General features: G+C 48.9%; 1 protein-coding gene across 1 annotated transcript; it reads left to right on the top strand.

Moving 5' to 3' along the window:
- The first annotated feature begins 712 nt into the window (after positions 1-712).
- Positions 713-12633, top strand: ARPIN (actin related protein 2/3 complex inhibitor). The gene is made up of 6 exons (XM_035131099.2): positions 713-843; positions 1343-1418; positions 4689-4821; positions 5301-5507; positions 5921-6084; positions 6295-12633. The coding sequence occupies exons 1-6, from the start codon at positions 752-754 to the stop codon at positions 6301-6303; spliced, it is 681 nt and encodes a 226-aa protein (XP_034986990.1). The 5' UTR covers positions 713-751; the 3' UTR covers positions 6304-12633.
- The last annotated feature ends 980 nt before the right edge of the window (positions 12634-13613 follow it).

Genomic DNA, 13613 nt, shown 5'->3' with positions numbered 1-13613 from the left:
AGCACTTCCGTCCCATTCCTCTCTGTTCACTCTCACTAATGGAGGCCAGAGAGCTTGAAGCAAAAAGCCGCTGACATTGGTGAGCTTCCTGGCTATACAGAGCCACTTTCTGAGTCCTCTCAGCCCCTTGCTCTTCTCACCTGCGACCACAGGGCCTGGGTTACCAAAAAAGCAAGAGCGAAGGAAGGGCCCACCTGGGGCGCTTCAGCCTTACAAGAGGCAGGCACAGGCAGGCAGTCTCAACGGGGTGCCTCAGGTAGTTGCATTCAGCCTGCTCCTCCAGCGCCGTCATCTGCGTGCTTTGAAACGTCCCCTGAGCTGGCTTCCCTCGCAGGGGCGTTGTGGGTGCTTCGCCTCACGGGAAACATGCGTAAGTGAAAGTGCGCAAGCGCGTAGTTGCCCCTGTCTTCCTCCCCCCTTTTCTTTCCCGCCATTTTCCTCCTCTCGCGTGCAGGGGGCGGCCGTCCTTCCTCTTAATCACCCAATCAATGCCTTCACCGGCCGAACCGCGCACCAATGCCTGGCTCGGAAGCGGCCAACTCCGCGGCGGCGGCGACTCGCCTCTATCTTCCCCTCTCCCTCCCGCAGTTACACTCCGAGCCCTGACTCAGCTCAAGTGGCGATCACAGTGCTGTCCTTGGCGGTGGTTTTTTTTAATTTGCCGCTACCGCGCAGGCGCAGGCAGGGTGTGGGCGGAGCCGCTGTCTCCCGTAGCCCCACCTCCCCCGGCCGTGCTGCGTTCGCCGCCATCATGAGCCGCATTTACGACCAGGGCGCCCTGAGCACCAAGGCTGTGCACACGGAGCGCCTGCGCTGCCGCTGGGACCCCGCCTCCTGGCAGCGGTAGGCGGTGGGCCGCTTCTGCGGGGAGGGGCCTCTGAGCATGTGTAGAGTGCGTAGTGGCGCCTCCCGCCCTTGCAGACTGAGGGGGTGCAGCGTGGAGGGGTCGGGTTTGATGCGGTCGCCCAGGGACACTTGTGTGGAGGGAAAAGAGCTGAGCACCAAGAATGAATCCTTGAGGGACCCCTTAAGAGCGAGAGAAATGAGTGAATCCCCCACCCGTTGAATATTGGACAATTAGGAAGTTGGACCATCCAAGAACAGAATCATGGAGACCTATGGGGTCCTTTAATGCTATTCTCACAACAGCCCTGTAAGGTAGGTCAGGCAGAGACGGAATGGCATGGATGGACAAGTGAAAAAAATAGGTTTCCCCTCTATGGCATCAAAATTCCCTGATACTCTATAACCCCATGGGATTGTGGGGCGATTGACACACAAGTTTCCCATAAACTCTTCACTTTGGGTTCTCCCCCTGTGTCTTAACTTTTCTCCCCTGCAGTGGTGACGGTGTGATTGTGGAGGGGCAGCTCTTGGATGTGTCTCGCCATCTCATCTTGGATGATGCTGACAAAAAGGTGAGGCTTCTAATGAGAGCAGAAGAGCGGTCCTGCTGGATCGGACCAGCACTCAACCTCCTGTTCCCCTGCAGGTGCCTCTGAGAAGCCCCATAAGTGCAGTGCAGGAAAGCCATAGTCTATTCTGAGGCTCTGCTGCTAGAGGTCTGACACAGCCATCAAGACAAAAAGCCATTGATAGCTTTATCCTCCATGAATTAGTTCTCACTTGTTCACGGCATTACATTGGGAGGTAGTTTGCATTGAAGCGGTTCATGTGACCCTCTCCTCGCCAACTGCACCACTCAGAATGCTGCCTTTGCTGTGGGAAATGAAGGGATGTGTCTGCACCACAAATATAATAATCCCACCTGGGAATCCTGGTGTGGGAGTAAAAGATACATAACCTCCTTTGCCATAACACAAAAATGTCAGTTCTGACAGTTCCTGGCTGGTCAAGGTTGTGTGCCTTGAATTGGAGAGGATCCTGCTAAGTAGCAGTTTTAGATTGGATGAGGGTAATAAACAGCAATTTGGGAGAGCTGGTTTTGGCTTGGTTTCTAGATGGCCAGGTGGCACCGGTGACTAGGAGTGGTTTCTTTTACTAGCTGTGTCTTAAATGCCAGCTGTGCTCTTTTCAAGAAACTAGGGCTGGTCTTGTCACCTCCAAACTGCACAACAGTGGTACCTCGGTTTAAGAACAGCCTTGTTTACGAACTATTCGGTATAAGAACTCCGCAAAACCAGAAGTAGTGTTCCGGTTAGTGAACTTTACCTCGGTCTACGAACGGAAGCCGAATGGAGGAAGGGCACCGGTGGCAGGAGGTCTCATTAGGGAAAGCATGCCTTGGTTTAAGAACGGCTTTGGTTTAAGAATGGATTTCCGGAATGGATTAAGTTCATAAACCGAGGTACCACTGTACTGTAATGTGCTGTATGTGGGGATGCCCTTAAAGGCTCTCCAGAAGCTTCAGAATGCACCTGCCATGGTTTTGATGGGGCCATTCATTCCGATCAAATTGACTTCAGTCTCATTCCATCTACATTTATTGCCACTTGCTTCCATGTTTCCAAGCACAATTCAAAGTGTTGGTGCTGACCTTTAAGCCCGAAATGGCCTTGGCCCAGTATACCTGAAGGAGCATCTCCACCCCCATCGTTCAGCCCGGACACTGAGGTCCAGCTCTGAGGGCCTTCTGGCAATTCCCTCACTGTGAGAAGTAAGGCTACAGGGAACCAGACAGAGGGCCTTCTTGGTAGTGGCGCCCGCCCTGTGGAACACCCTCCCATCAGATGTCAAGGAAATAAACAACTATCTGACTTTTAGAAGACATCTGAAGGCAGCCATGTTTAGGGAAGTTTTTAATGTTTGATGTTTTATTGTTTTTTATATTCTGTTGGGAGCTGCCCAGAGTGGCTGGGGAAACACAGCCAGATGCACAGGGTATAAATAATAAATTGTTGTTGTTGTTGTTGTTGTTGTTGTTGTTGTTGTTGTTGTTGTTGTTGTTAAACCCTAAAGCACCCAGGACTGGAATATACAGTATCAAGAAATGCCTCCCTGTATGCAAGTCTGAGAACTTCATTCATCTGCTGAGACTCTGCTTTGGGATCCCCACAGTCTTAATAAATAAAGCCAGTATGTACCTTGTGGTTGTGGCACCCAGATTTGGAACAGCTTCCCTGCAGAAATAACTTGACTAGATTGCTTCTCATCACTTTTAGAAGGGCAGTAAAGGCAGAGTTGCTTCAGTGGACTTTTTCCAAAAAAAGATGGTTTTGTTGCTGCTGTTTTGACCAGATTTGGCTATTAGTGCATACTATTTTTATTTTAGGTTGCTTTGAATATTTTATAGTGCACAATTTGATGATAATATTGAATAGCCTGCAGATCCAAGGTTTTTTTTTGTGTGTGTGTGAGATTAGGAACTGGAGTCTGTCCCCAAAGCAGGAGAGGCCCTTGGGTCCTTAGCCGCCTGCCCTGCCCCACCCTGAGAGGATGAGCAGGTGATCCTCCATGCTGGTGGACTGGATTATTTGCCAGATGGGGAGAGAAGGGAGGGGACTGACACAATCTGAAGGTTTTGTCATGTTGCCAGATTGCATTGCTGACTTTTCTCCTTGGATATTTATTTGTTACCTTGACATCCTGTCTTTCCATCAAAAGGTAACTACGGTAACAGTACTTTGTCCAAGGTAATTAACAGTAATAAAATCCACAATAAAAAAGGATCAGTCTATAGAAAACATGGCAATAAAACTGGATAAAAGCATATAGATAAAGGCAGTTAATCAAAAGCATAGTTAACTTAGAAGTATAAACACGGCAACAGAGCCAAACAGACCAGCCTAGTGAGCCAAACACCTGTTTGAATGAAAATGGTTTATCCTGGCTAAATGGAGTCCATCCTCAAGGGCCTTCCCCCTGCCTCTGGATGCAGTATCTGTGGAAACTTTTTTCTCGAGTTCCCAGCAGTGTGCATCAGATGTTGGCTGGACAGATAGAAAGGCCTCTCTTGAAGACCGCAATACCGGATCAGGGCTGTGCAGTAGAGTGCCCTTCAGGGAGTCTAGCCCTGAGCCTTTTAGGGGTTTATAAGTCACAATTGGCACATTGAATTGTGCCGGAAATGGTCTGGGAGGCAATGGTAGCTGTTGTCACCTTAGAGTCCCAGGCCTCCTCTCACCCCCTGTCAAGGTCCTGACTGCAGCATTCTGAGCCAGAAGCAATTCCTGAACAATCTTTGAGGGACAGTTCCACGTAGAGTCACCCATGTAGCAGTCACCCAAACAAGATGTAACAAAGGCATGTCTCACCAGGGCCAGAGCTTTGTTTTGACTACGTCAGACCAACACGGCTACCTACCTGTAACTTGTCTGGTTCAAGTTCCAGTTCACTCACCCTCATCCAGTCTGACACTGATACCCTGCATATTGTTCTAGAGGAAGAAATATAGAGTAATTCATTCTTGCTAGCTGTGAGTGTGATTTTTTTCTTTTGCGCAACCCACTGTAATTTTTGCATTGGTTCTGTGACTGTTGGAAACTAGAAATGAGCAGTTTTTGTTTTTGTGTCTGTCTTCTTCATGATGACTGTTGACAATGGCTGGTGCTGGGGATTGTCAACACTGTCTGGTGAATGCCAACATGTTCCAGTTTTTTTTGCATCAACAGTAATACAGAGTTGCAAATGTAGTGGCAATAGGACTGGTAGGTGGTAACAACAGTCAAAAGTGATGGTGTTTTCTGAAGACTCAGAGTGAGCAGATTCTTTTCCTTCCCAAACCCCAGGAGCGCTACTTCGTGCTATACATCAGGCCAAGGCTTGTTCATCGCCGCAAATTTGACTCCAAGGGGAAGGAGGTGGAGCCCAACTTCAGCGAAACCCGGAAGGTCAATACTGGCTTCCTCATGGCATCCTACAGTGAGTTTTGCCCAGAAGCCTCTCCTTGGTCTGCCTTAGCAGAGCAGAGGGTAGTGTTCCTGCAGAGCAGGCTTGGGAGGTTGCCCTGTTATCCTGGGTAGTGAACTGGGGTGTCTCAGCATATGATCTGCCTTTCCTCTTCGCATGAATTTCTCCTGCCATGTGGGGTGGGGAGATTGAGAGCATCTCAGCAGTGGAACAAGCTGCCCAGCATGGTTGTAGAACAGCCTTTGCCAGCCTGGTGCCCTGCTGGGGCTGATGGGAACTGTAGCCCCAAAATATTTGGAGGGTACGAAGTTGGTGAAGGTTGCTCTAGGATCTGCTTGGGTGTAGGAGGCTTTTTTCAAGGAGGGCAGGTGTGGTCCCCAGCCTGAGACCAGGAGCTGGGAGTTGATGGCTCCTGTGTGTGTGTGCCTGGGCCTTTGGGTAAGGCCCTCCTTGTACACATCTGTCTTTTTTTCCTGTGTTGTGATGGACAGAGGTGGAGGCCAAGGGCGAGACCGACAGGCTGACCCCAGAAGAGCTGGAGTGCCTGGTGACCAAGCCAGAGTTAGTGAAGGTGACGCAGCCCTACACACCCAGCCAGGCTGTGGCCTTCTGGCTGCCTGAGAGTGAGATGGAGAAGATGGAGCTGGAGGTGGGGATGGAGATCCGCCTGAGGACTCTGGGAGATGGACCCTTTGTCTGTAAGTGCTGCAGGCAGAGCTGCTGCCCCAAAGCCTCTTTTCCCTGGTCAGCCCCTTTACCCATTCACCACCCCGCTGGGCCTGCCTGGGGGATAAGCCTTCCTCATGCTAGGACCTGGATTTGCCAAAGCATCAACACTTTCTGGAAGGGGACACCCTGGTGGGACTAGATTCCTTCCTCCAGTGTATATTCCATGTAGAAACTTTTCAGGGACGTAGAAGGCTGCCTTCAGCTGAATCAGGCCATTGGTCCATCTAGCTCAGTACTGCCTACACTGGCTGGCAGCAGCTCTCCACAGGGGTCTTTTGCCCAGCCCTACCTGGAGGTGCCATGGGGGATTGAACCTGGGGCCATCTGCATGCCAAGCACCTGTGCTGCCACTTAGCTCTTGCCACTTTTTTCTCCTTTCCAGTCTCCTTAGCCAAGCTGGATGTGGGGACAGTGACCAAGTGCAATTTTGCTGGTGACCAGCAGGCTGGGGCCTCCTGGACAGACAACATCTTGGCTTTCAAGGATCATGGGGAGCCGTCCGATGAGCCCCGGGGGCATGGGGATGGTGCAGAAGATGCCGAATGGGTATGTGGATGACCACTCTAGATTGAGCAGCCAGGGCAGAGGGTTCTCTGACACGGGCTGAGACTCGGAAACTCATGGGTTTGCTCCAGCCCAGGAGCCAGACTGACCCTGTTCTGGTGGGGCTGACTTCAGGGGCCTGTGCCTGGAGTCCTGGGTGGGAACAAAGCCTGTCTAGGGGTCCCTTGGAATAACTGCTGCTATTCTCTGCAGGATGACTGAGGCAAGAAGAACTCAGAGGACGCAAATGACTCCCTGCAGCTCCTGGACTCTTCTCTAGTCTTCTGTTTCCAAAGCTTCTGGGGAAGGAGGGGGACGTTCGGGGGTGGGGAGGGAGTGGTGTGTGATCTCTCAGCAGGGCTGGGATTCCTGCAGCCTTCCTGAATCTCTTTCTGGGTGCCTGAGGGTGGCAGATCAGAATATTTTTCTTTTAAACGTTGTCCCAGGCTAGTTGTGGGCTCTTCTATGGCAGGCACTGCCCCACCATGCCTGCCCAGCCCCTGGAGCAAAAGCCTCAGCCCTTCAGCAGCACACCAAAAATTACTGGTAGCAGTTTCAGGAAGACCAAAAAAAGTGATGGCCGCCAGCCACTGAGTGCCACGCAGTGGGAGAACCACTGTGAGCAGCAGAGGTAGCTTGACCAGCCACAAGTGCGGAGGACAGGTTGGTCAGTGTCTCTGGCCACAGTGCTGAAATAGGCTATTGGAACAAGGAGGTTCCATCTCTGAGTGCCAAATGCTGTGGGCAAGCAGCAGGCAATGGCTGTGTCACCATAGCAGTTTGAATGGCTAGTGGTAGCAACTGCAGAAGGCAGCCTGCTGGTCCGGTTCTGCCTCGTGTTCTCATTTGGTGCCATACGCCTTACCTTTCAGTGGACTGTTTCCTCCTCCTCAGAGCAGCAGCGGGATTCACCATCATGTGCTGGTGATCTGAGGGGCAGCCTAGGATTTAGCTTCATGGGGCTTTTATTTGGTGCTTGGACGACGACACCTTCCTTCCTTCTGCTTCTCTCCCGTATTCCTGCCCATGCTCAGCCCACTCTTCTTTTATTTAAAAAAACTTTTTTCTTCACTTTTACACTATACTTTTGAATTCAAACATTAATCATAATCATCAACATTTATGACAGGCATCCCCAAACTGCGGCCCTCCAGATGTTTTGGCCTACATCTCCCATGATCCCTAGTTAACAGGACCAGTGGTCGGGGAAGATGGGAATTGTAGTCCAAAACATCTGGAGGGCCGAAGTTTGGGGATGCCTGATTTAGGATTCCTTGAATCCTTAGACTTCCCTTCACCCCTCCATGGTTTCCATTATCAAACTTTTTCTGCTGCATCATATATTTTCTCTATTTTTCTTAAAATAGTCCATTTTTACCTTAGTTTCTAATACATTACAAGCGTTATTCAAATTCTGCCAAAGTTTTTAGTTGTTTACAGTGTTCGCTTAAGTAAATTGTATTCCCCCCCATTCTTTATTAAAGTTTCTATCTTCCTGATTTCTGATTTTCCCGGCCATTTTCGCCATTTCGGCGTAGTCCATCATCTTTATCAACCATTCGTCTCTGGTCGGGACTTCATCTTCTTTCCATCTCTGGGCCAGTAGTATCCGCACTGCTGTTGTTGCATACATAAATAATTGCCCACTCTTCAATCTGATCCTTCTTGGCCAGCTGGATAGATTTGTCATATATTGCACCAATAGATGGAACATAACCCTTATTGATGTTGGCTGACCTGTTGCGTAAATAACTTTTTTTTGTGTGTGAAACCAATAAACAAATTTAACAAAATACAACTTGACGGTTGTTCCATCAATGCTGAAAACATCCCATAGAGCATAATAACGTATCCATTTCACACTAGAGATTTACACAGGATTGTGGTGGTCTTTGCGTTTGGTCATCTCTCTGTATGTACAAGGTGAAAGGTTGGTGGAGGTCTTTCCTTAAGTACACAGGAACATCATCATCATCATCACTTTTAATTTGTATACCGCCTTTCTATCATACAATACTCAAAGCGGTTTACAAGCTGAAGAAACAGAATCTCATGAAATACAAAACAACCTTATAGCAATCTAATGCAATACAAAAATATGATAATAAAACATAGCTTTAAAATAAGCAATCAAATAATGTAACGTTCAACAATCATTACAATAGTATAGAATAATATCAGCATATGAAAATTAAACAGAAACCCACTCTTAACATTTACAATAAATAATTTCAAAACAATAATCAATAAAACAACAGCAAGCCACAGTGCATAAAACAATACAATACAAAAATAGAGACTGGAGGGCCGGAGGGGGCGAGGTGGAAAGAGGCCTTGCCTGATGGAGTCTCTCCCCTCACAGTTCTTCCTCCAGGCACAGCTTCCTTATGAGGAGTCCCAGGGCCGGAGGGGGCGAGGCAAGGCAGGTGGAAAGAGGCCTTGCCTGATCAGTCTCTCCCCTCACAGTTCTTCCTCCAGGCACAGCCTTGCCTTACATTGAGTCAAGCCCTTGGGTCCATCTAGTTCAGTTTTGGTGGCACTGACTGGCAGCCACTCTCCAGAGTTTCAGGCAGGGGCATTCCCAGTTCTACCTGGAGATGCTGCCAGGGATTGAACCTGGGACCTTCTGCATGCAAAGCAGATGTTCTACCACTGAGCTATGGCCCCTTCCCTACTTCCTTCTGGATGTTTCCAAAAGGTGGCCACAGGATGCAATCTCTTTGGGGGCAGCAGCAACTGGTGGTGGTGGTGGGGGAGTCCTAGTCAGTTGCCGTTTGGCAGGAGCTGGGAAAGGCCTGGCAGGAGAACCTCAGCTCTGCTCAATTCTCTGTATACATTCTGTAATAAAATCTTTCAATTTCTCCCCAGTCTGCCTGCCTCTTTCTGCAGAGGAGTGTGGGGAAAGTTTGTTTCCTTGGCCGTTTCTTGGCCACCTGCGACCACCCTCCATCCTGAGCTAAATATCTCTCGGCCCAGAAAGACCACCAGGTGGTTGGAGGGGGGGGGAAGATTTCCTAGACTCAGTTGCATCAACAAGCTAAGCCCCTTGTTGGCTGTACACCCCCTAATGGTGTATTGTTGTGGAAAGGTTGAATCATGGCAACATAGGCTAGGCTGGGGGGGGGGGCTAAAAAGTCAGCGTTCATCCCTTAATTTCCCCCTTCCTGGCCACAATGCCTGTTTCCCCTCTTGTCAGGAGCAGGATGTATGCTCCTGAATGCCTGCTGCTGGGAATCGCAAATGGGGAAAGCACTGCTCTTGGACTCAGGACCAGCTTGTGGGCTTCTTCTCTTTGGGGTATTTGGTTGGCCACTATGGGGAGAGGTTGCTGCACTAGATGTGCCCCTTTTGGCCCAACCAAGCAGGTTCCTCTTAGGCTCCTTGACTGGGCAGGCTTTGGGAACAACCCCCTTTTTTCTTCCTTTGCTTCACTGGCCTGGTTTTGCCAGAAGGTGGCGCCTTTAGGATAAGCTTTCAAAGCAAAGGAAGCCTTTGGAAGCGCATCAAATTCTGCCCTGGGTATCTCTCTGCAAAGGGTGGTTGGAGTGAGGAACTCATGCCAGGGCTTCTGCCTTCATGTCTTCAGGACACGGGCAGTCAGAAGGGAGAGGAGAGGATCTCCTGGTAGTTCTCTGGGGAGATTTGTGTTTGATTGGCAAAGGCTTTCTGACCCCTTCAACCATTGCAACGTCAAAAAAGGCTCCCCCTCCCCCCAAATGGACTGCTCCACATAAAAGCTTAGGAGAATAAACCTCTGCCTGGTGGCTGGAAGCTGATCATATGAGTGTCAGGGCAAGTGTTACTGGGATGTGTGTGTGTGTGTGTGTGTGGGGTTAATGCCTTGGGGGGATGTCTTTGGTTGTCATGCATTCACCTGACACCTGCAGCCAAGGGCACCTGTGGCAAGGCCTCTGATTGAACTCTAAACAAACAGGCAGGTTCTCCTGGGAGCTCAGATCCATCCCAAGCGATGCAGGGCTTTAGGGGTCAGAAATCAGCACCTGGAATTGTGCCTGGAAACAGCTGAAGCCAATTTGGATTTGTTTTGAAGCCAGTGCAGTGTATTTCCAAGCAGCCAGTGGCAATAATCTGCCTGTGGTATTTTGTACCAGCTAGCCTCTTCAAGGGGCAGCCCTGTATGCCGCAATTAAGCCTGTGTATTGGTGTGGCAGCCCTCCCCTCATAATGCCACAATCTCAAAAACAGCCTTTTGGCACTTCAAAGACAAGCTGTTTTATTGTCACTTGTTTATAAGGTGCTGCAAGAGACTTGTTTTTGCTGCAGCTGACAAGCAGAATGCTGTGTCAGTGCAAACTCAAGGCGGATTAAATCAGGGTTGGTTGCCGCTGAGGACTAGTTCCCACATGCCTGCTCCGCACTTCTTGACTGTAGCCACAAACACTGCCTGGCTTGGCTGACTCATTGCCTTCCCTGTGCCTTGGCCATGGTTCTCAGCAGGAAGAGGGTAGCCCAGATGAGGCCTCTTGAAAGTGATCTGTTGTGTCACTTGGGTGAGGCAATTTCCTTCAGCGCAAAACAGCTGTGCACTAACTTCCACAAGCATTAAATATGGGGAACTTTCTGGGAAAGCCCAAAGCTGGAAGGGGCCAGCTGGGGCGGAGTGTCTAGGGGAAAAGGGAAAGAGTCATCAGAAGAGTCATCACCGTTGGAAGGTCTCTAGGGCAACCTTCTGCCCAGGCCTCTGGACTTCACTCCCCTGAGGCTGCAGAGAGACTGTTTTTGAAGCTGAAGATAAGTATGGGGACGATGCTCTGTCCCTTGGTCTTTTAAGTCTTAAAGAGGTAAAGGAGGATGCTTGTGAGCTCTTTGAAACAAGGGACAGGAACACCATGCCCATGGGCTGTCCAGCAGCCCTCTCACTTTCTCATCAGGCTTTGTCCCACCCTGAAAGATCCCCCCAACTTTGCTTGCAAAGTCAAGGACTCAAAGAGGAGGAGGTGGCACATCAGCTACTAAGGGGGGGGGAGCCATATATATATTTATATTTATCATGTTACACAGCATTGACACCCCATCCCTTGATCCATGAGAAAAGTAAACACAAAACAAAGTGAGCGTCCCAAATCTCTTCAAGTGGTGAGAGGCTTTAGGGTTGCCAGCACCAACCTCGGATTAGGTTTCCTAGGAACCAAGGTCACCGGAGAAGGTAGTGTCTTGGTGAGATACAGGTTTATTTACACATGTCTATGCTGAGCATGCGATGGCCGGGCTCGCAGCATTCCCACCCCCAACAGGTTTTGCTCCCCTGCTAGGTTACCAGGATGGTCTCAAAGGCCTCATTTTGGTTTCAGCAGAGAGGGAGAGAGAGTGTCAAGCCGCTGTGCCTTCCCAGTTCAAGCCAAGACTGGCCTCTGGCCAATTGCTCTCCTATGCTTAGGCTGAAGTGGCCTCCAGCCAGGTGAGGGGCGGAGGTGACAAGTGGTGGTGGGTGGGAACTGGTACAAATTACCAGGGCTGGAGATCTGGAAAGGGGATCCAGGGCCCAACTATCTTGCCTACCATATGTTTTATGCTGGGTGTTTTTCTCCAGCTGGAGCTCACCTCCAACACCTCTCAGGTGGGTGCCATTGCCATTCTAAGAGAACAAGGGAAAAGTTCGTGATGAGCTCCAGCACCTCTTTTTCTAGAAAAATAGCACTGGCTTTATGTAATTCTTAACGAAGTATATATTTCATGATTGATGCACACAGAATTCTGTATAATGGCTTGCAAACTTAGGCCGTGAACTAAGCACTTCTGATTCTATATGAACAATCACTGCTGTGCTTTGGCAGTATGACCACAGTCTCATTGTATTATGCCTAGTCTCGTTAGTATGTTTTCCTTAATGAACACTGTGCAAGTACAACAAAGTTATTGTGTGATACACATTGTGGTGGGCTGCAAATAAAAGTTAAACATTTAAAGTGCATGGCTGGTTAAGCAATGATTGTCTGACTGCTTATGTTGTTGACATCATTAGGATCTTAATACTCTCAGCAAGTATTAATGTTATTATATCTATTATTAACATAAAAATGAGAACACATTTATTGTATATCCCATGTAAATACCGTATATTCCGGCGTATAAGATGACGGCATATAAGACGACCCCCAACTTTTCCAGTTAAAATATAGAGTTTGGGATATACTCGCCATATAAGAAATACGACCCGGCATATAAGATGACCCCCGACTTTTGAGAAGATTTTCCTGGGTTAAAAAGTAGTCTTATACGCAGGAATATACAGTATTTTTAGCCAATCTGCCCTTGCTGGGGCGGGTTCAACTTTTTATTTTTTTTACTACCGGTATGGCCTGAACCTGCTCTCTGCAGTCCTAGCGCAGAGAGAGTCTGCCCCCTCCTTGTGGAAGCACCGCTAGGTAGTTGTTTCAGGCAACAAAACACCTATGCTTGGCCAACTCTTCTGTCATGTAAAAAAGATGCTTAAGAGGCTTGGCTAGTGCTGTCAGCTTTTTAACAAAGAGACTAGTCTGACCACTTCAGAACTTCCTTCTACAGAATCCCATCTGACAGATATCAAGCCACAGGCTTGGAGGGGACCCAAAAATAATATCCAGACCAACCCCCAATCCTACAAGAGGGTCATATTCCTAAATAGTAACAAAACAATATTGTGTTCCTCTTGAAAACCAGCTTTTCTTCTAGCATAAGCTTTCATGGACTGCGGAGGACTGAAGCTTGTGCCATAAGAAATCTGTTGGTCTTTAAGGAGGCAGAATACTTTGCTGTTTTTGCTGCTCCCATTCACCCTGCAACTGAGAAGAGAGAAGGCTCCCTTATTCCAGGCTGTGACCACCATGCTTGCCTAATTCCTCTCTGCTGCACCTGGTAATGGCGGAACCCTTGCTGGGCATAGGGCTCCCTTCCCATCTGGGTGGGTGGGTGGGTGGGAGGGGGCAGTAGTTTTCTTGTTTTGGCACATCGTGGACCCATCAGCTTCCCTTTCCTCAAAACCACAGTGGCACTCCCAGAACCAGCTAAGCAAGTCCGATAGCGGGATGTTACACCCACAGGAGGTTGCCCAATTTGATAGTCTTTGGAAGTCATCTTCACTTTACAAGCCATGAGTTCTTCCACGTAACGAACTTCAGGATCCTTTTCTTGGTCATCTGGCACAGAGCTCTCCCTTCTGCCTCAGGAAGCTGCAGGTTGGTTCATTTTGCTCATTCTTCAAGTAAATCAGAGTGGATAAATGGAATGGGTTGTCAGGACTGGAAAATGTGAAGCTGTCGTGCTTCCTATTTTGGCCAGTTAGTATTTGGGATTATTTATTCATTTGTTTGACTCATTGGCTGCCTGTTACCCAAAGCCCTATGAGCAACTTAGAGCACATTTTAAAATGTAAACATAAATGCATTGGAGCAGCTTTCAGGATGCAGAAGCTTCTGAGTTGCTTAGGTGTGATGTGTGGGAATCGATGGTCAGCAGAGGAACAGAGGAAGCTGTCTTATACCAAGCCAGACCAATGGCTCATCTACCTGTAGCTGAGTATTGTCCTTTCCTTT

The sequence above is a fragment of the Zootoca vivipara genome, chromosome 14 (assembly GCF_963506605.1).
Source record: "Zootoca vivipara chromosome 14, rZooViv1.1, whole genome shotgun sequence".
Lineage (NCBI taxonomy): Eukaryota > Metazoa > Chordata > Lepidosauria > Squamata > Lacertidae > Zootoca > Zootoca vivipara.
Note: the sequence above shows the minus strand (reverse complement) of the source record. Positions and strands in the feature narration are given on the sequence as shown.